This window comes from Carettochelys insculpta, chromosome 19 (genome assembly GCF_033958435.1).
Source record: "Carettochelys insculpta isolate YL-2023 chromosome 19, ASM3395843v1, whole genome shotgun sequence".
NCBI classification, from domain to species: Eukaryota; Metazoa; Chordata; order Testudines; family Carettochelyidae; genus Carettochelys; species Carettochelys insculpta.
In genome coordinates this window covers 23,263,802-23,283,160 of record NC_134155.1, presented here as the reverse complement: position 1 = coordinate 23,283,160, position 19,359 = coordinate 23,263,802, and the positions used below count along the sequence as shown (strand labels likewise).

Genomic DNA, 19,359 nt, shown 5'->3' with positions numbered 1-19,359 from the left:
GCCTGCCTGCTTTTCAAACTCCATTGCTGCTCCCTCTTGCTCTTCAGCGATTGCTGCACCATCTGGGCTTCTGCATTCTCACTGGGTGTGTGGTGCCACCCTGGAGGGTGATGAGGACAGATCCGTGTGTCCCAGTTGGCGCTTGCCTTCTTTAGGAGGAACACTGCAGGGGAGCAGGGGTTTTCTCTGTGCTGTGCAGATGAACTCAAACCCACTGAAGATTTCTGTAGCATCAGCTGGGGACAGATCTGGCGTTGAGCGTGGGGACTGCAGGGTGAATTCTCGAGAAGGTGGGCTTGCTCCTGGCCCTCCCTATTTCTTCCCCCACTTCCCTAGGCAGCCAGGCTGCAGCAGCACAGCGAGGATCTCCTGAAGCAGCTTTCCCTTCAAGCTGGTGTTCAACCAGCCCAAGCACCCCTTGGAGATTAGTGTGGGACCCCAAAACTAGCAGCTTGAGCAGAGCTTTGTGGTGTGTGTTGCTCACCCATTAGAGGCCTGTATGGGGAAGCAGAAAAAGGTATGCCCTGGCTCACCCCGTCATCAGCACGTGTGGGATGCCAGGGAGTACAGCCTGCTCACCAGCAAGCCAAGGGGCCCTGCTTGGGCTTTGCTTGTGGCCACAGGTGTGCTGATGGAGTCTGCCCCTCCCTTGCCAAGTCTCTGCCTCGGGCTTTCTGCTCTAGCTTAGCAAAAGTGGAATGGCTGTACCCTGACTTGCTTACGTTAGCCAGGTGACCTCCTGGGAGCACTCTGCACCCCCATGGAGGAGACGAGAATGCTCGCAGGCAGGGACAGCCACCGGAAGCAGCGTATTCACCCTATGGGGAAGAAGTAGCCATCTCCTGGAGTTCCCTGTCCATGCCCTTAAGGCCCAGGAGCCCTACACACAGCCAGGGGGAGTTGTTCTAGGTCTTAAATCTCTGAGAAGTGACCCTTCCAGCAAGCTGAGAACAGCACGAAGGGGGTGTGGAGGGCAGCTGGAAGGGGCAGAGATGGGAGGAGAGGACCCCTGAGAGCTCCAGCTGCCAATGTTAAACTGAAATAAGCCAAACGTGGTACACGGGGCCCCACCCACTCCAACCTAGTTCATCTGGAGCAGGCTGCCTCTGTCGGAGTGGCACTGTGTCCGGCTGGGCATGGCTCACAGGCCAGCTCTGTTTTTCTGTGGGAGGTGCAGGGAGAGGGGACTCTGGGCAGGACATGCTGGAGGTGGCAAGCTAGCAAGCAGGCGCTTTTCTGCCCTGGCCAGACAAAAGAGCCAATCCTTGAGCGGATTCGGGCTGGAGGAGCAGACGTGGAAGCAGGAGAATGGGATAAGCCTGGTCTCAGTGAAGGCTATGGGAGTTTTTCTAGGATTTCCAGGGGCCTGGGATTTTGCCTTTTTCCGTCTTCTCTGTTGCTAGTCAGCACAGACATGAACCAGCCTCGTGCTCGCTCAGAGACAGCTCTGGAATCTCCTGGCATTAGCATGCACGGTCATCTCAGCCAGAGCAGCCTCATGCTCCCTGCAAACACAGGGCTGCGAGCTGTTCCTCCTTCTCCAGGGACCTCCCACCAGCAGCGTGCAGTGCTTGGCCATTCCATGCAGTGAGACCCACAGGGCAGGCAGTGCTCCGGAGAGTGATTGCTGGCTGCAAGTGGGGGTTGGCCAATGCACTGCCTGACAGCTGAGCAGTCAGGGACGAGGGAAGGGATCAGAGCACCGGATGAAAAGGGAAGAGCTGTCATTTTGGCTCTGGCCTGGTTCTTTTAGTCTGCAGATGAGCAGCATTTGCTCTGCTGCTGACTGGGGTAGAACTGGTAAGTGACAGTGAGCCTCGCGCTCAGAGTTCCTGCTGAATGGCCCAGGGAATTCATCCCCGTAACCTACCACCCCATGGAAAGGCCTTTGGTGGGATTTGCTGGAGTGAGCCTGTGTCCAGTGAACAACATCCAGTTTATTCCTTGGAGGCCATTTCCAAAGAGGGGTCGATGGGAGAATTGGTGCCAAGGATCATATGCTTGGCTCCAGGGCTGCACACTCAGGCTCCGTACAGACCCATTGGAGGCTTGGTACATCCTGGTGGCTCTCAGGTGACAACCCAACTGGGCAAACCTTGTCTCAATCAAAGTCAATCCCTTCTGGGCCTCCCTTGCCCCTCAGGAGGATCAGAGAAGGACCTTGCATTCTGATGCTTCTCTCCTCTGGTCCCCAACAAATCCTGCTGGCCTGATCCACTCTTGACCAGCCCTGCCGCCAGCTGACATGGAACTCACCTTGTGCCACACCACGGCCCCCCTGGCAGGAGAGGGGGAGAGCAGTGAATCCCTCCTTTCTTAGCCGCTGAAAAAGGGGCCTGCTAGTGAACTATGGGAACCTCCCTCAGCCATAGATGTCTTTGATACCGTCGTGGATACCGAGCATCTCAGCCCATGGCCCTGTGGCTCATAGTGCAGGGCTGTCTCTCACGTAGTCCCCTGAGCACAGACTTCCTTAGCAAAGCCACAGATAACAGCGGGCTGGTGAGGTTTTCTGCTGGCTGCCTCGTTCCTTTGCCTCCTTTTGGCTCAAAACTGATGGAATTTGATTTGTCCCGTGATTCCTGTGAGATGAGAATCACGTGCCTGAGACTGGCAGGGAGGGGAAGGACAGAGGTGCCAGGGCCCTGCAACAGACTGAGCACTTCATTGGTGGGAAGAGCAGCTGTGCGGAATAACCTCTGTGTGCGCGTGTGCCCCGGGGGGCGGGGTGAGAGCTCTGTGGTGACTTTTGCGGAAGGAGCCCTCGGTGCACTCTCGCTCTCTCTCCTGCTAGTGTTCGGCTCGTTGGACATGTCTCGTTCCGTGTCGGTCACGGCTGCGGGCCAGTGCCGCTTGGCCCCCCTGATACCGGTGATACTGGACTGCAGCCACCTGTACGACTACACCGTTAAGCTCCTCTTCAAGCTGCACTCCTGTAAGTACCTCGCCGGGCTCAGCGTGTCCGGAGAAGCTTTGCTGGGGCCCGTTGGCCGTTCCATACAACTGGTTCAGAGACGGGGCCCTGTACCAAGCCCGTGCGTGGAGCAGCTGTGCCAAGCACAGGGAAATGCCCCTGATCGGGGTGTCTGTGGTTTGACCTCTGCTCCCGGAGTGAGGGGTGCCCAGGTAAAGAGCTGGTTTAAAACGCTGCCTGTGACAGGCTCCGGGGCGTGGTCGAGCAGCTTAGAGTCCAGCCAGTGGGACTCCTGCCTGCGCTCTCGGACTGGTAACCTTCGGAAGTGCTGCCGAGACCCAGCTGTGCTTTGCTCTAGCTGATTAGGCAGCTGCGGTGACAGACATTGGATGGTGCCCCCCTTCCCCCCCAGTCTGCAGGGAGAATCCCCCACAGGCGGAGAGAGCTGCTGCCATCCCCCGATGCTGCACTGCCAGGCTCGGGCCACAGGCCAATGGCTGACCCTGTGTTTGCTGGAGCCCCTGCTGCCCAGTGGAGCTCCCTGCCCCTGGCTGTGGTTGTGCTTTGCCCAAGAGGGGAGGGGGTACTTGACTGGCAGCTCCCTCTGGGGAGAGGGAACAAGCATCCCCATCTGCCCTTTAGGGGCTGGGGGAGAGGACACCGCGAGGGTCAGGGGAGGCTAGACCTACACCAGCATGCTTCCCGCTTGGCCCCAAAGACACCCTGCCCCAGGGTGAGAGCATCCACCAGACCATGCCTCCCAGCGCCTGTCCGGCTGCCAGCTTCCTGCCTGATAGCACCAAAGGCCTTTCCTCTCCCTGGGTGAGACCCTAGGGAGCAGCCTCAGCCAGTGTCCCTGTCCCCCCTCCCCAGCTCCTCCACCTGGGGTTTGCCGCAGACCGTGTTCCTGTCCCAGTTCCCCAGCTCCCAGAGAGTAGTTATTAACGGCTTTCAATCCAGCTGGAAAAGTATAACTAGTGGGGTTCTGCCGGGGTCTGTTTTAGGACCGGTTCTGTTCAATATCTTCATTAAGAATTTAGATATTGACATAGAAAGTACACTTATTAAGTTTGCAGATGATACCAAGCTGGGAGGGGTTGCAACTTCTTTGGAGGATGGGGTCATAATTCAAAAGGATCTGGATAAACTGGAGAAATGGGCTGAGGTAAACAGGATGAAGTTTAATAAGGACAAATGCAAAGTGCTCCACTTAAGAAGGAACAATCAGTGTCACACATACAGAATGGGAAAGGACTGCCTAGGAATGAGTACAGCAGAAAGGGATCTAGGGGTTATAGTGGACCACTAGCTAAATATGAGTCAACAGTGTGATGCTGTTGCGAAAAAGGCAAACACAATTCTGGGATGCATTATCAGGTGTGTTGTGAACAAGACACGAGAAGTCATTCTCCCGCTCTACTCTGCGCTGGTTAGGCCTCAGCTGGAGTATTGTGTCCAGTTCTGGGCACCGCAGTTCAGGAAGGATGGGGAGAAATTGGAGAGCGTCCAGAGGAGAGCAACGAGAATGATCAAAGGTCTAGAGAACATGACCTATGAAGAAAGGCTGAAAGAATTGGGCTTGTTTAGTTTGGAAAAGAGAAGATTGAGGGAGGGACATGATAGCAGTTTTCAGGTATCTAAAAGGGTGTCATAAGGCAGAGGGAGGGAACTTGTTCTTCCTTGCCTCTGAGGACAGAACAAGAGGCAATGGACTGAAATTGCAGCAGGGGAGGTTCAGGTTGGACATTAGGAAAAAGTTCCTAACCGTCAGGGTGATCAAACACTGGAACGAATTGCCAAGGGAGGTGGTAGAATCTCCATCACTGGAGCTATTTAAGAAGAGGTTAGATAGATGGCTTCCAGGGATGGTCTAGAAAGTGCTTGGTCCTGCCATGAGGGCAGGGGGCTGGACTTGATGGCCTCTCGAGGTCCTTCCAGTCCTACTCTTCTATGATTCCTCCGCCTGGGGTCTGCCGCAGCCAGTGCCACTCTCCTGCTTCCCCGGCTCCTCCGCCTGGGGTCTGCCGCAGCCAATGTCCCTGCTCTGCAGTGCCCCCTGCTGGGAGAGTCTGAAGTGTTCAGCTTGGGGAGGGGTTCCTGCAGGGCCAAGTTCTGACACCCCCAGCACGTGATAAAAGCTCCACGGCCCACCTGTGCCCCAGCAGCTGGTTTCTTGCCTCTCAAGACCAGGGCTGCATTGGGGGTAGCAAGTTGGGCAACTGCCCAGGTCCCTGCAACACAGGAGGCCTCACAAAGGCAAGTTGCTTCTGCTTCAGGCCCAGGCTGCAGGTCTGTGCAACAGGTCATTGGCTTTCCCACTGGCCATGCTTGGCAAAGCCCCTGCAACCTGCTTATCGTCCCTACTGGCCCCAGGCTCCTGGCCAGAAACCACTGCCTCAGGCAACATGAGTGGACCTGGAGGCAGTGCAGGGCAAGGTACCCAGTGTCCCTTGGCCGGCTCCTTTCCTGGCATCCTCTGCACTGAGCCCTCTCTTCTCCCCTCTGCCCTTTACTCCCCTCCCATCTTCTGCCCTGCCTCCTCCCCTACCCTGAATGGCCCTTTCCCCTGCTTTCTGCCCATCTCTTCTACACGTGTAGCAGCCCCCCAACACCCATAACCCCCGCCTTCTGCCATGCTTCCTGCCTGGCTTCCCATGGGCTTCTGCCTACCCTCCCTGTACCCCGACAGGCCCCTCCTCCTGCCTGTAACCCCCTGCCTTCTGCCCTACTTCCTCTGACTGTCCATTCCCCCATCTGTAACCCCCTAGCCCAGACTGCTTCCAGCTCCTACCCATTACCCCTCTGCTTTCTGCCCCACCTCCCTCCCACACACCCCTTGCCTCCTTTTGGGGGTAAAAGGGGCTTTTCCAGAGTGAGGCACTGGAGCCTGGGTTATGCCAGCTGAGCTGCTGCGATCAAGCCACACCTACCCTCCCTTCTAGGCAGCTCAGCCCTTCGTTGTGCTGTGGCTCCCTCCACAAGCAAATGGTAGCGGCTCCTGGCCCTGCCGCTGGCCACACCGGGGCCAAAACGCACACTCCATGTCTCTTCCAACAATCAGAAGTGAGGGAGCCCGCCCCACACCCTGAGCCTGCAGTGATGGACTGTGCTCTCCCGTTGGGCCCTGGCACTCTTTGTGTTGCTGCTCTGGTGGGGGGAAGCAAGCGTGACCCTGGCGAGTACTCAAGCACAGCTGGGAGCAGAGAGCTTTCGTTCACTCTGTGTCTTCCTCAGGCCTCCCCGCCGACACGTTGCAGGGCCACCGGGACCGTTTCCTGGAGCAGTTCAGAAAGTAAGTGCCCAGGCTGTCGTCTCTTTGCACGTTGCCCTTAGCTCACCGCTGTTGCTTCTGTATTCATTACGGGATAACTCAGGCCACTCAGACCAAGTCTGCCAGCAGGGTCAGGGCTGAGGGAGCTGCCTGAGTTTGAAATGAACCATGTGTGGCTGAGAAGTGAACAAAGTCCTGATTTCTGGGTTCCCAGGCTCAGTTTCTCCTGGACCTGGGCTGGCCTCTTTCCTGCCCCTGCGCTGTTGGCATAACCCATTGGCACAGAATCAGAATTGCCTTATTAAATCCAGGCCTTTGTGCATGAATGGCATTTTATGGGAGGGGCCAGCCAGTGATTTAAAACTGGGAAGTGCAGTTTGACTGCCGTGTGCAATCATCCCACTGCGGTGAAAATCTGCAGGTGCCGTCCCACTCCCCTGGGTTTCCCACTCCCCTGGATTTTCCTTGCCACTTCGCATAATTCTTTTGCTCTTCATTCTCAGGCTTTGTCTGCACTACAGAGTTTTATTGCTAAAAACCCTTTTGGCAACAAAAGGATGAGCATGTGCCCACTACAGTGTGACTTCTGTTGGGGAAAATACCCATTTTCTGTCTGCCACAAGAACTTCCACCCTTTTGAGAGACGTTCTTTCCCCCCTTCCCTTTATTGTCAACAAAGAGCCAATGAAGATGCTGCTGCTTGTGTTGTCGACAGAACTGGGTTCTGCCAGTATCCCACAATGCCTGGCCTGATGGTGGTTTTGGTCTCTGCAAGCATGTACCCCTCCCCTTGCAAAGCTCAGTCAATTATCTGCCAGCTGAGTGTGCTACTCCATTTGGGGACCAAACAGAACAAATCATTGGGCTGCTCCTGCCCTGCACGAGGAACCCAGGAGCAGGCAGGTGGCTGCTGTGCTGCTTCAACATTCCCCAGCATGTAGCGCGCACAGAGCTACCGGCAGCGAGGAGGCTGTGGGAGAGTCAGCAGGGAATCCCCAGATGTGCAGGGATCAGCTCCACTTCCCACAGTGCTGCACTATGGGATACATACCCACAGTGCATTGCTCACAGTCGATGCTGGTGCACCTCGTGTGGGTGTGATCTTTCACCAGAGGGTGCAAGTGTGAACGCTGTCTGGTGACTCTCATTTGGTCGCCTTTTGGATGCCAACATATGTGGTATCGACAAAACTTGGCAGTGCAGACGTGTGGTTAGTCTCAGCTGTTCTTCACTGGGGTGCTGGCCCCGGTCCCCCCCCCCGTGTAGGTGAGTGGAGGGGGCCCTCCTGGATTCGCATTTTACCAGTGTGTTCACCACTTGGCCTGAGACAGATGTCCAGGTGCTGTCCCAAGGAGCAGAGCCAGTGGCTCTCTTCCTAGGGCTCCCACCAAGATGACATCCAGGGACTGAGGCTGGGAGATGCCTTTCCCTCTCTGCGTGGCAAAGGAACCACCTGCATCGTGCAGGAGCCTGGGTGTTCCCCAGCCAGCAGGTCCTCTCCTAAAGTTCCGTTTCCTTCCAGGCTGAAAGACTTGTTCTATCGCTCCAGCAACCTGCAGTACTTTAAACGACTGATTCAGATCCCCCAGCTCCCTGAGGTGAGACTCTGGCGGTTCCTCTCTCACCCTCAGTTGCAGGCTGAGAGAGAGGGTTGGCAGTGGCCATCGGAGTGACTAGAAAGTGGGGTCTAATGATTAGAACAGGGATTCCTGGGTTCTACCTCCAGCTCTATTGCTGGGCAGGTCCATTTTACCCCAGAATTGAAGGCTTCCAACTCCAGCGCACTCTCATCCAGCTGCAGCACAGATCTTCCCAGACCAGGGAGTCCCAGGGCTGGGAGGAGGAGGGGCCAGCTAGACCAATAGCAGGAGTCCTGCCCAGCCACAGCTGGTCTGGTGGGAAGGTGTGAGGCGGGGGCTAGCAGCTGCCAGGGATCTGCAACAAGAGATCCATGCCCGGGAAGCAGTGTCCAGACCTGGGAAGCTGGCAGTCCAGGCCGAGGAGTGCAGGGCAGGAAACCACAGTGTCTGGAGCAGGGAGCCGGATGTGGTGGGATTGGAAGCCATGGGCGACAGCCAGGAGGGGAGCCCAGGAGCAAGGGCTGGAGGCACAGAATTGGCCTTCCTGGTGCAGGACTGGTCAGGTCCTGAGGGTGCCAGCCCAAGGAGGTCGAACATTTGCACTTGGGAGAGGGGAGGCTTTTCATAAGTCCCAGCTAGACCTGGGCAGAATTTTGCTGGTGAAGAATAAATGTGCTGCACCAAAGCAATTGACTAACTCAGCCACCCTTTGTGCTCAGCAAGGAGGTGAGGTGCAGCCTTGTGGCACTGGTACAACTCCCGCGGGGCTGCCTGGTCTAGTGGGCCTGTTGTGTGCCACAGAGCTGCTTTTTCTCAAGATCCCACCCTCAGGTCTGCCTTCTCCCCCAGAACCCTCCCAACTTCCTGCGGGCCTCGGCCCTGTCGGAGCACATCAGTCCCGTGGTGGTCATCCCGGCCGAGGCCTCGTCCCCAGACAGCGAGCCCATCACCGACCTAGTGGAGATGGACACAGCCTCACAGCAGGTGAGCCTGCCCCGCTGGTGTGTCTTTGAGCCCGAGGCTTGCTCTGCCTACACCTGGCAAAGGTCCTGGCCGCCAAGAGAGGCGGGTCTGGTCTTCGCATGCCTTACCGCAGCGCGGGGGCTGGATTGCTGTGACTGCGCTCTCAGACCGCACTCAAGGGCCGGTGCGTATCGCGCTGCACAGCCTTTATGGAGAGGCCAGGGCATGACAGGAAACTGCATCAGTGCTCCTTATTCCCATGGGGTTAGCAAAGGTCAGCGCCCTTATGGGGGCTGTGCTGCTGGAAGGGCTGTCTGGCTAATCAGCCCTGAAGCCAAGGGTCACTGAAGAGTTACCATGGCCCTACACAGAGAGCGATCTGGTGTGCAGGCCAGATGGCAGCTGGTTGATTGCTAAGGGGTGGAGTTCTGGTGAACGGGGGCAGGGTCTCCCCGGCGAGGGGGTGGGCGGGTGCATGTGGCGTGTTCTTGTGTACAACGTTCCTTGTAAACTGAGCACGTGGGCCGCCCAGGAGAGACTGAGATGCCGGTCAGCTGATTAGCAGAGCGCCCACAGCTGGCATTATGTGTTTCTACCACTGATACACATACACACCTGCCTTGGTGCACATAATAAAATTTATTCTACACGTGGATGTTAAAAATGAGGGGGAACATTGCTAGCGTGGGGTTTGTGGCCAGGCGTAGGGTGGGGCAGCCGTCCAGGTGACCCCAGGGATCTGCATTTGTTTCCTCCTCCAGAGCTTGTTCGACAATAAGTTTGATGACATCTTTGGCAGTTCGTTCAGTAACGACCCTTTCAACTTCAACAGTCAGAATGGCATGAACAAGGATGACAAGTGAGTGCTGGCGCAGGGGCCCGGTCGCCTGCCCCCTCACCACTTCCCTGCTGGCAGGGTGTGCTCAGTGCTGGGAGAAGGAGCTGGGAATGCAGAGGCGAGATGTGGGGAATGCCAGGCTCGGTGGGTCATTTAGGAACTCGGGGCTTGTCAGACCAGATCTGCTCTAGCTGCTGCAAAGGTCAAAGTCCTGCGGGAGGCAGTGGTTGAGTAACCTGCCCCAGGAGAGTTTGTGCCAAACTCCAGGTGTTAGGTCTACTTGTGCCCTGAAGCAGGAGGGTTTTGATCCTTCCCAGCGCTCTGGTTCATGTTTTAATCTGTACTATTAAAGCTCTTCTCTGTAGTCACATAAGAGTCCAAACCTTTCTTCTGGCCTCTTTAGCTCTTACCTGCAGTTCCATAGGCCACCAGGGCATTGAGGGACAGTGTATTTCCTGCGCACAGTTTGGAACGGGCCACCTTTAAGTGCCATTGAATGTTCCCATGCTCTTGCACTTTGAGACTCAGAGAATGAAAGATCTCAATCCCCCTCCTCGAGATCAGCGATTCGCAGGTCCCCAGGGGTCCACAGACTGTACATAACATTTCCAAAGGGGTCTTCCCACCATGGCTGAAAAATCACTGCTCTAGACCAGTCAGCTCCTTTTAACTCCCTCTGACCTGTGTCTGTCTGAGGCCAGCAATCCTGTTTTTCTCTCTCAGCATGAGAGCCTGTCTTTTGCTCATCCCCAAACCCCATCTTCCACAGCCCCCCGAGATGGGCTGATCGGTGCTGTGCGCAGGAGGGCGGGGGAGAGCACCATTCGCTCGTGTATTGGCCTTACAATAATGTCTGTGTCATTCCCATGCGATCACCCAAGGTGGCTGGGGCGCAGGTTGAGGGGGACTGCACAGGGGAAGCAACTGGTGAATTTCTCCTTGTCAGGGACAGGCTGATCGAGCAGCTCTACCGGGAGGTCAGTGCGCTGAAGGAGGAGCTGGACAATGCCAAGGCAGAGGTGACTGTATAGCCCATATGAGTCCCAGTAACTCTGCGTGTGTGTCACTGTGGCAGCCAGCTGCAGAGCTGGGCGCTCACTGGTGTGATCCCAGACTCAGAACAGGGGCAGACCTGTGGGATGGGAACTTGGTGCAGCTCCTTCCTCTGAGTCTCGCTAAACCAGGAGCCAAGCACGGCCCTAGGAAGCTCTGAGCTCCAGAGATGTCCCCTTTCCAGGGCCCTGGGGCTGCAGCTGTTACTCTCCAGCTACATGGAGCACTTCTGTCCCCGGAGCAATATTTCTGCTCTGCCACCTTTGGGTTTGCCCGTTGACCTAAGGACACCCCTGCTGCCTCAGGCATTGGCTTTGCAGAGGGCCGTTGTTTTATAACTCCTTGCGTGCTGACTGGCCAGTGTTTCTATTCATGGGTTTGTTGGGGAGTATGGGCCTTGGGCACTTGGGTGGACTAGTTCAGATGTAATTCGCTACAGCAGTGTAACAGATGTGTCCAGGAGCCCAGTGCAGAGCCCAGCCCGCCCCTCAGAGGGCAGTCAACACTAATGGGTGCTCGGCTCACCTCTCCCCTGGCTGACCTGCAGAGCCATCGTCTAGTGGTACAGCTGAGAGGGCGGATCAGTGAGCTGGAAGCGGAACTGGCGGAGCAGCTGCACCTCAAGCAGCAGGCCCTGGACGAGAGCGATTTCCTGCGTGCTGAGCTGGAGGAGCTAAAGAAGCAGTGGCAGGACACGGAGAAAGCACAGCGGAGCCTGACGGAGATTGAGAGTGAGGAGAGACCTCTGCTTTGCTCATGGGTCTGCCCCTGTGTCCCTAGCCCAGATGCTCCAGCAGGGTTGGCTGATGGAGGGTGCTGCAGGCAGTGAAGCAGGCTGACTGGGAGCATGGAGCTTCAGGCCATGCAGGTCAGGGAATCAGGGAGTTAGAAGAAACTCAGGAGGTCACTGAGTCCAACCCACTGCTGAAAGCAGGAACAACCTCAACTAAATCATCCCAGCCAGGGCTTTGTTGAGCCGGGATTTAAAAACCTCTAGGGATGGAGATTCCACCGGCTTTCTCGGTAACACATTCCAGTGCTTCACCTCCCTTCTGGGGAAATAGTTTTTCCTAATATCCAACCTACACCTCCCACTGTAACTTCAGACCATTGCTCCTTGTTCTGTTATCTGTCACCACTGAAAACCGCCTCTCTCCATCCTCTTTAGAGACCCCCTTGAGGTAGCTGGATTCAGGATGCTATGAAAATCCCTCCCTGCTCTTCTCTTCTGTAGACTAAATAAACCCAAGTCCCTCAGCCTCTCCTTGTAGGTCACATGCTCCAGTCCTCCAAGCATTTTGGTCACCCTCCACTGGATTCTCTCCAGCGCATCCACATTCTTTCTGTAACAGAGGGCTCACAACTGGACGCAATACTCCAGCTGCAGCATCACCAGTGCCAAATAGAGGGGAATAATCCCTTCCCTACATCCTACTGGCAGTGCTCCTACTAATGCACCCCATTCTGCTGTCAGCCGACTTGGCTTACCAGCGCACGCTGTTGGCTCATACCCAGCTTCTCATCCACTGTAATCCCCAGGTCCTTTCTGCTGCACTGCTACTTAGCCGGTCAGTCCCCAGCCTGTAACAATGCCTGGGATTCTTCTGTCCATACCTACCTCTCCCCAGACCTTAGTGTCATCTGCAAATTTGCGGAGGGTGCAATCCATCCCCTCATCCAGGTCAATAATGAAGATGTTGAACAAAGCCAGCCCCAGAACCCACCCATGAGGTACCCTGCTTGATACCGGCCCCCTACCAGGTGTCGAGCTGTTGATCGCTACCTGTTGAGCCCAACGACCTAGCCAGCTTTCTCTCCACCTTTCTGTCTGTTTATACGAGCCATACTGCCCTAACTTGCTGCAAAATTACTGCAGGCTGGGGAAGCAGTAGCGAGTGGGACAGGCTTACTGTGGGGAGAAACCCAGGCCACTCCAGTCCCAGGATCCCTCAGCAGGGGGTGCTGTAGGACCTATGTTTCTCAGCTGGAATGGGGGTAGGCGTGGCGTGGCTCCTTTGCCCCAGTGAGGTGGGGTTTTCCATGGGAGGCGTCCTTAGCAGGGGTGTTCCCAGCTCTCTCACCCAGTGCGCATGTGTGCTGCAGGGAAGGCGCAGGCTAACGAGCAGCGGTACACCAAGCTGAAGGAGAAGTACAGCGAGCTGGTGCAGAACCACGCCGACCTGCTGCGCAAAGTAAGTCCCAGCTCTCCTCTCCTTCGTGCCAAGCCTCAGGCTGGCTTTGTATTGGGTCTCATGCCTGAGTGGTCAGGTTGTGCCCCAGAGAGCCTTGGACCATCGCGCCCTGAGCACAGAGGCAGCTCTACTGTTCCAGAGGCTAGTGGGCGAAGATCCCCCACCCTCATACACCACCTCTGGGGAGAGCAGATTGGCTTGGAGCCGAGGCATTGGCCCTATCCTAGGAGGCTAAGCCAGCAGTGATGCACCTGATGGGTTCTTGCTGCTGTTCCCCAGAATGCTGAGGTCACCAAGCAGGTGACGGTAGCGAGACAGGCCCAAGGCGACATGGAGCGGGAGAAGAAAGAGTTGGAGGACTCCTTCCAGCGCGTGAGCGAGCAGGCCCAGAGGAAGGTGAGTCTGCGTGTGCAGAATGGAGCAGGGCAGGCCCAGAGCGTGGGACTGTCAGCTGGGGGCGCTGGCTGGGTTAGAGTCCAGAGTAAGGGAGTCTGTGCAGCAGAGACAGGTCTACAGCCTTGTCCCCATAGGACAGTCCAAGCGAGGAGTGAGAAGGCTGCAGATTGGGGCTGTAATCAGCTCTTGGCCAAGGCCTGCAGTGTGGTAACGAGCAGCCCAGGGCAGGCAGTGCTGTCCTGTGACATGTACACTCGTTTCTGCTCCGTCTGCAGACTCAGGAACAGGTGGAGATCTTGGAAACGTTGAAGAGAGAGCTCACAGCCAGCAAGCAAGAGCTGCAGACCCTCCAGAGCACTCTGCAAGCCAGTCTGCAGGTGAGTGTGTGCAGGCCGCTTCCCCTGGTCTCCCCACACAACTGCTGTGTCCCAGATGAGTGTAGAGCCTGGGGCAGGCAGCCCTGTTCATATTGGTGCTGACATGGGCAGAGGTCAGGGACTCGCTGTTTTCAGTCCTGGGCCAGTGTTATAAAAGCAGTGCTAGAATGGCAGCTCCCTGACAGTGTTACAGCTGGACACCATGGGTAGAGGATAGCTGCCCACCTCTGCTTTCAAGGAGCGAGATGCATCACACAGCCACGCTAGCCGGAGAGCCACTAGCTGACTGTTTCAGTTCCCCCAGGGCTTGGTAACGGCTCAGTGGGAAGCTGGTGTTTCATTGCACCTGCCAGCAGGTCTTAAAAAACCATTGTGTGGTGTTCTCAAATGCTCACAGGTTATTGGCTGTTTCTAATGCCATAAGAATTGCAGCGGGTGTGAGGGGGACCAAGATGGGGAACTCAGTGGTAGGATCTCTGTGACCTGCCATTACTAGACACAGCCACTTGATGGGTACAGATAACCCAGCACCTTTCTCTAAGCATCGCCTGGCCTTGGGCCTCCAGGATGAAAGCACGCTGCTCCCTGGCTTGAGCCCACCCAAACAGGCAATGTTCTTCCTCAGGGTGCAGCAGAAATCAGAGCAGTAGAGCCAGAAAGGCCCCACCTGCTTGCACAGAGCGTGGCTGAATACCCTCTAGGCTCCCCTGAGCAGCACAGTGGGTCTGGTCAGAGATGCTGTGAAAGTATCACACTCGTTCCAGACAAGAGGGGTTTAAATAGCATTCTTGCCTCCTTTCCTGTTGGTAAGCATGGCGAGCTTGCTCGGCTTTGCCTTTCCAAGGCTAGCCCAGCTGTTCTCTTGCAGCAAATTGGCAGAACTGCATTATGCGGTTCACAGACACAAGTGTCCTGGCCCTTAAAGACCCCGTGGCCCCTGCTGTCCTGACCAGCTCCCAGCCAGGGTACTGTATGCTGGGGTTCTCATTGCCTTGCCTCTGCGGCTCATTAATACCTTCAGGTGGAATCATGTAAGCTGCTGTCCTGGCCCGGCAGGCCTCTCTGGGTGGTCGAAGCGTGATGCTTGTGTCAGGCTGGGTTAAGCTTCTTAAATGGTGCGAGAGCTTTAGGATGGAAAATCCTGTAGAAATGTGCGAGTTGGGTCCTTCTCAAGGACCTGCCGTGCTCAGCCCAGGTCGTAGAGCCCAGCGCGAGAGTGGCGTTGGATGGGTGGTCTGAGGCGTGCTGGTCTGGGAACTCTGGCTGAATCTCCAGTCGTTGGCAATTGGGTGCGCTGGCCCTTTGTGCGCCCTGGCATGAGTGTGTAAGATCAGCTGTAGTGTCAGCCCTGGTGCCTGCTGCAGACCTTCCATGGCTCCCTTCCCCAGGCCTCTGGCACTGCCCCTGTCTCTCCCAAGCCCCACTTACAAATCCCACCTCAGGTACCCACCACCCCATGCCCTGTGGGTTCCTTTTGCCCATTGCAGGCTCTAACTCAAGGCCTCTGCCTCCCAGGAGCCATCTTTGTTTCCTGAGTCTTCCTGCTCCCTCCCCCAGAGCCAGGTCTAAATTGTAGGCCTGGCTGGTGTAGCCTCAAAGCCCGGCCCCTCTCCCAGAGCTGATGGGCAGGCAGGACCCACTCTCTCCCTGCACCCGGACCATGGGGCTCTTCCTATCACCTGCAGCTCCTCATCCAGGGCTTGACCCAGCACAGGCCTGTTCCACCTCCTCTGGGTTTCTCCAACCTGCAGCAGCTACTGGAGAGCTCTTTTAATTCCCCTTCCAGCTCCCCCTTTCTAGCTCAGCTGTTCCCAGTACTTGTCAGCCCCAGGGCACCTCATTTCTCCCAGGTGTAGCCCACAGGTCACCATGGACCCGTTGAGTCCCAATTCTCCTGAAAGGCTGCAACTTGGTGGCATTGTTAGGCTGCTTTCCAGCTTACTCAGCACTGGAGCCACCTACGACACCTGCAGCCATTTGGAGTTGTGGGAGATTCGGGGAGGAAGAGACTACAGGAGGCCATCTAGTCCCACCCCCAGCCCAAAGCAGGAACAATCCCAGTGAAGTCATCCTAGCCAGGGCTGTCTGGGAGATGCGCAGTAAATAGCTAAAGCAAAACCCTCCAGCCAGCACCAGCTCATCCGGGGGGATTAGTAACCCACAGTGGTGCAGCACAGTCCGCAGCCTGTGAGATGGTAAGGCCCGGACCAGCCCAGGTGCCTTTCCAGCCCACTTTAGAAGGGCCTGAGAACTGGTCCCTCCTGATGTTCTCTGGTGGCCTTGGGAACTGAGCTGGGCCCCAAGGAGAAGATCTCCAGCAGCCCAGGGATCTGATGCCTTCCCAGAGCGCCCAGGGATTGATTGGCCAGAGACTGAGTGCTCCTCAGCCCTAGAAGGGGCTCCTGCAGGTTGGGGTGGAGGCAGCTTGGTGCGGTGGGGATGGAGGGGAGTTTGCTGCTTGTGGCTAAAGAGGACTTAGTCTCCTGGGCTGATGAGCCAGCACCTCTCACCAGCACTGAATGCACTGAGAAATCACAGCCCCCTGCAATCACAAACCAAAGCCAGTCAGCAGCCCTGGGCATGCTGGCTCTGGCCGTCACCCTGGCTGGGAGTGGTCAGCCTGCCAGCGTCGCATTGAGCTGGGAGCAGTGCCAGCCACTCAGGGGTGTGGGCACCTCCTCCTTCTCCCCCTCCCCAGCACACTGGGCCTTGGGGGGGGCTAAGTTTGGAATTTAACAGGGATCTCCGAGAGCAGGCGCTTGGGCCGTGCTCCTCTCTTCTCTCCTGATCCCCCTCCGTTCCATTTGCCCTGCAGTCAGAAGCAGAGCATAGCACCAGGACCTCCAGCTTGGAGCAGGAGCGGGACAGCCTGGTGGCGGCAGTGGCGCAGCGCAGCCAGGAGGTGGGAGCCTTGCAGGCCGAGCTGCAGCACCTGAAGGACGCGCTGGACAGCCAGGCGAAGAGCAGCAGTAAGACGCTGGAGACCTTACAGACCCAGCTGGGAGAGAAGGTACTCCTGCCTGCCGGTGGATGGCTCCAACCCCTGAGCACGCAGGGCACCCTCACTTCACCCAGCGCGTTGGCGGGAGTGGCAGGGCTGCTCTTGTGAAATGCAGACTGGTGATGCGCAACAAGCGGGGCTGTTGGGTCCCTTGCTTGGCTGCTCCTGTCGGATGGAGCATGGCCTGCTGGGAGCTCACAGTCCCAGAACTGCTCTTCCTGCAGTGGGTGTGGTGATTTGGTCCCCCTCTCGCTGTGCCTCTGCTGGGAGGACATGGGGCTGGAGCAGCCAGCGCTGACTCTTTCACTTTCAGTCACGTGGCTCTGGCCTGTCAGTGGCCTCAGGGTCCTTGCTGTGCGCTGGGAGAGCCTGGCCCAGGCTTGAGGCGGCCCTGATTGCTCTCTTCTCTGTGTGCCCCTTAGGAGAGCCAGGAGCAGGCCCTCCAGCAGCGCCTGCTGGACGAGCAGTTCGCCTTGCTGCAGTGCACTGTGCGGGAGGCAGAGCAGATGGTGCAGGACTCCCTGAACCGCCTTGACGACCCTGCCCACATCAGCTGCACCAGCTCCGCAGGTATAGGCCCGTGGGCCCACGGCTGCCTTGTCCTCCGGGGTGGGTCCTCCCTCTGCACAGGGTGTACCTAGCTGCGCTGAGCTCTGGCTGCTCATGCACAGGGTGGAAAAGCTCCTGGCAGGACGGGGCTCTGGCTGTTGTGTGGGGATTTGGCTGTTGGTGCAAACCGGAAGGTCAAGAACAGGCGAGTTGGGGGCTCCCAGGAGCCATTTGTTCCTATTCTGCCCCAGACTGAAGGAAAGGATGGTCTGGCCCCTGACGGAGTCCCCCTTAACACATACACACACTGGGGAGCCTGACCAGAGGTGACGGCTCCCCAGTAACATTCCTGGAGAGCCAACGTTTCACTTGTGGGAAGGACCCAAGTGCACTGTAGTCCAGGATTCCCAGGCACGGCCAAACTCCCCTCCCAGTGCTCTGCTGTGCCCCAGAAATGGCAGGAGTGAAATGCAGCCGGTTGGAGCCAGCTGGCCCTGTGGGGCTGCCTCCCTCTCTGCTGGCAGAGGGGTTTAGTCGTGTAATGGGGAGAACAAGTGACCGAATCGCAGAGCCCAGCAGCTCTGGACCAGATTGCTCAGTTCCTTCTGGGTCTCCTCTGCATGCAGATTACCTCCTGTGCAGAACGCTGGCTGCCTCGGACTGCATAGAGCGGCTCCAGGGTGCGCACAGCAAATACCTTGCAAACCGCTCAGGTGAGAGCTGTCCGGGCCCTGTGGGGAGGGGACAGCCCCAGGCGCCTTCCTCCGCCTGGGGCTGCAGCGAGCTGGGAGGAGGGGCCGAGCGAACCGTTGGGGCTTCCCAGCGGCCCTCCAGACTGATCCCATCCGCTCCCCTTGTGCGTGAGGGGCACAGCATGCCCTTGGAACCCAGCTCCCAGCCTGGCCCGCCGAGCACCGGACCCCACCCAAGTGGCACAGCAACAGCACCCGGGATCCCCTCCTGTTACCCCTGGGCTCGCCTGCACAGCAGCTAGCTCCAACAAGCCTCTTGCAGGGGCGGGGGGAAACTGAGTCGAGGGAGTGGGCGGTTCCCAAAGCGGCGCGAGGACGTGGCTTGGCCCCGTGTGCTGGGGCTGCACACACCACTGTGCCCGTCAGCTGAGGTGGGAGCAGCGTGCACCACGCCGCATGGTCCTGGGAGGGGGAATCCCTGTGCTGCAGGGCCACATCTGCTCCTGGCTCTCGTGCCCTGTGGGGCTCCTCTGCCATGGAGTCGGACTCCCTGTGGCGTGGGGCTCCTGTTGGCCCGAGGGATGAGGGGTTAGCAGTGCTGCTGGCTGACCTGCGGAGCTGGTTTCCCTCTCACCCCCAGACGTAAGCAGCATGCTGCCGTGCGTGGCCCTCTTTGCCCACCTGATCAGCGACACCATCTTGCAGGGCAGCGCCACCTCCCACATGGCCCCTATGGAGCCCGCTGATGGTAAGTTGCCCTTCCATGGCCAGGGGAAAGGGGCTGGTCCCTCTGGCCATGCCTGGCTCCCTCAGCCAGCTCTTGCCTTGTGGACTGGTTTCAGCGCTGTCAGAGACGTGTAAGCAGTGCGGGAGTGAGGCCTTGCACTACCTCGGTGCCCTGAGAGATGAAGCCTCCCTGGCGTGCGCCGACTGCACCGCCGTGAGAGACTGCCTGAGCAGGATCAGCGCCATCGGGGAGGTGAGAGGGCCGGGCTGGGGCCAGGCCTGACACCAAGCCGCTGCAGCCTGGGACAGGCATGGGAGACCCACTGCTCCGGAGTGGACGATAGACATGCAAGCCAGGGTATGGGCAGGAGCCCTCTGGGGTAGGGGTGGAGACGTGAGAGAGGCTGGAGGGACAGCCTGGTAGATATGGCCTGGGGGGGAGCGAGGACTCAGAACTCCTGGGGTGGGCTGGAGGCTGCATCTGTGTGTGGGATGTGGCTTTCAGCTCTGCGCTGCTCCTTCCTGCTGGGGCCCTTGACTCTCCTCTCCTCCTCCCAGGAGCTCCGGCCCAAAGGCCTGGACGTCGAGCAGGAGGAGCTGGGGGACCTGGTGGACAAGGAGATGGCGGCAACGTCGGCAGCTATCGAGGCAGCAGCTTCCAGGATAGAGGTGAGACAGGAGAGGGGCTGGGAAGACCCTGGCGCTTGCTCAGCCCCGCGGTAAATGGAACACCGCCAGCACACCAGAGCAACACAGCAAGAGCCACGCAGGTACCTTGGGGCGAGCTCCAGCCATTCAGCCGCCAAG

General features: G+C 57.8%; 1 protein-coding gene across 3 annotated transcripts in view; it reads left to right on the top strand.

Moving 5' to 3' along the window:
• The window catches only part of HIP1 (huntingtin interacting protein 1), a 135,522-nt gene that overhangs the window by 101,226 nt on the left and 14,937 nt on the right, over positions 1–19,359 (top strand). For all 3 annotated transcript variants that reach the window (XM_075013446.1, XM_075013447.1, XM_075013448.1), the window contains 16 exons: positions 2,795–2,935; positions 6,149–6,206; positions 7,708–7,783; positions 8,615–8,749; positions 9,490–9,587; positions 10,513–10,585; positions 11,167–11,350; positions 12,723–12,811; positions 13,091–13,207; positions 13,483–13,584; positions 16,400–16,594; positions 17,008–17,155; positions 17,761–17,847; positions 18,467–18,574; positions 18,669–18,805; positions 19,111–19,221. In XM_075013446.1, coding sequence (XP_074869547.1) covers positions 2,795–2,935; positions 6,149–6,206; positions 7,708–7,783; positions 8,615–8,749; positions 9,490–9,587; positions 10,513–10,585; positions 11,167–11,350; positions 12,723–12,811; positions 13,091–13,207; positions 13,483–13,584; positions 16,400–16,594; positions 17,008–17,155; positions 17,761–17,847; positions 18,467–18,574; positions 18,669–18,805; positions 19,111–19,221 — 1,859 coding nt within the window. The remainder of the gene's footprint in view (positions 1–2,794; positions 2,936–6,148; positions 6,207–7,707; positions 7,784–8,614; positions 8,750–9,489; positions 9,588–10,512; positions 10,586–11,166; positions 11,351–12,722; positions 12,812–13,090; positions 13,208–13,482; positions 13,585–16,399; positions 16,595–17,007; positions 17,156–17,760; positions 17,848–18,466; positions 18,575–18,668; positions 18,806–19,110; positions 19,222–19,359) is intronic.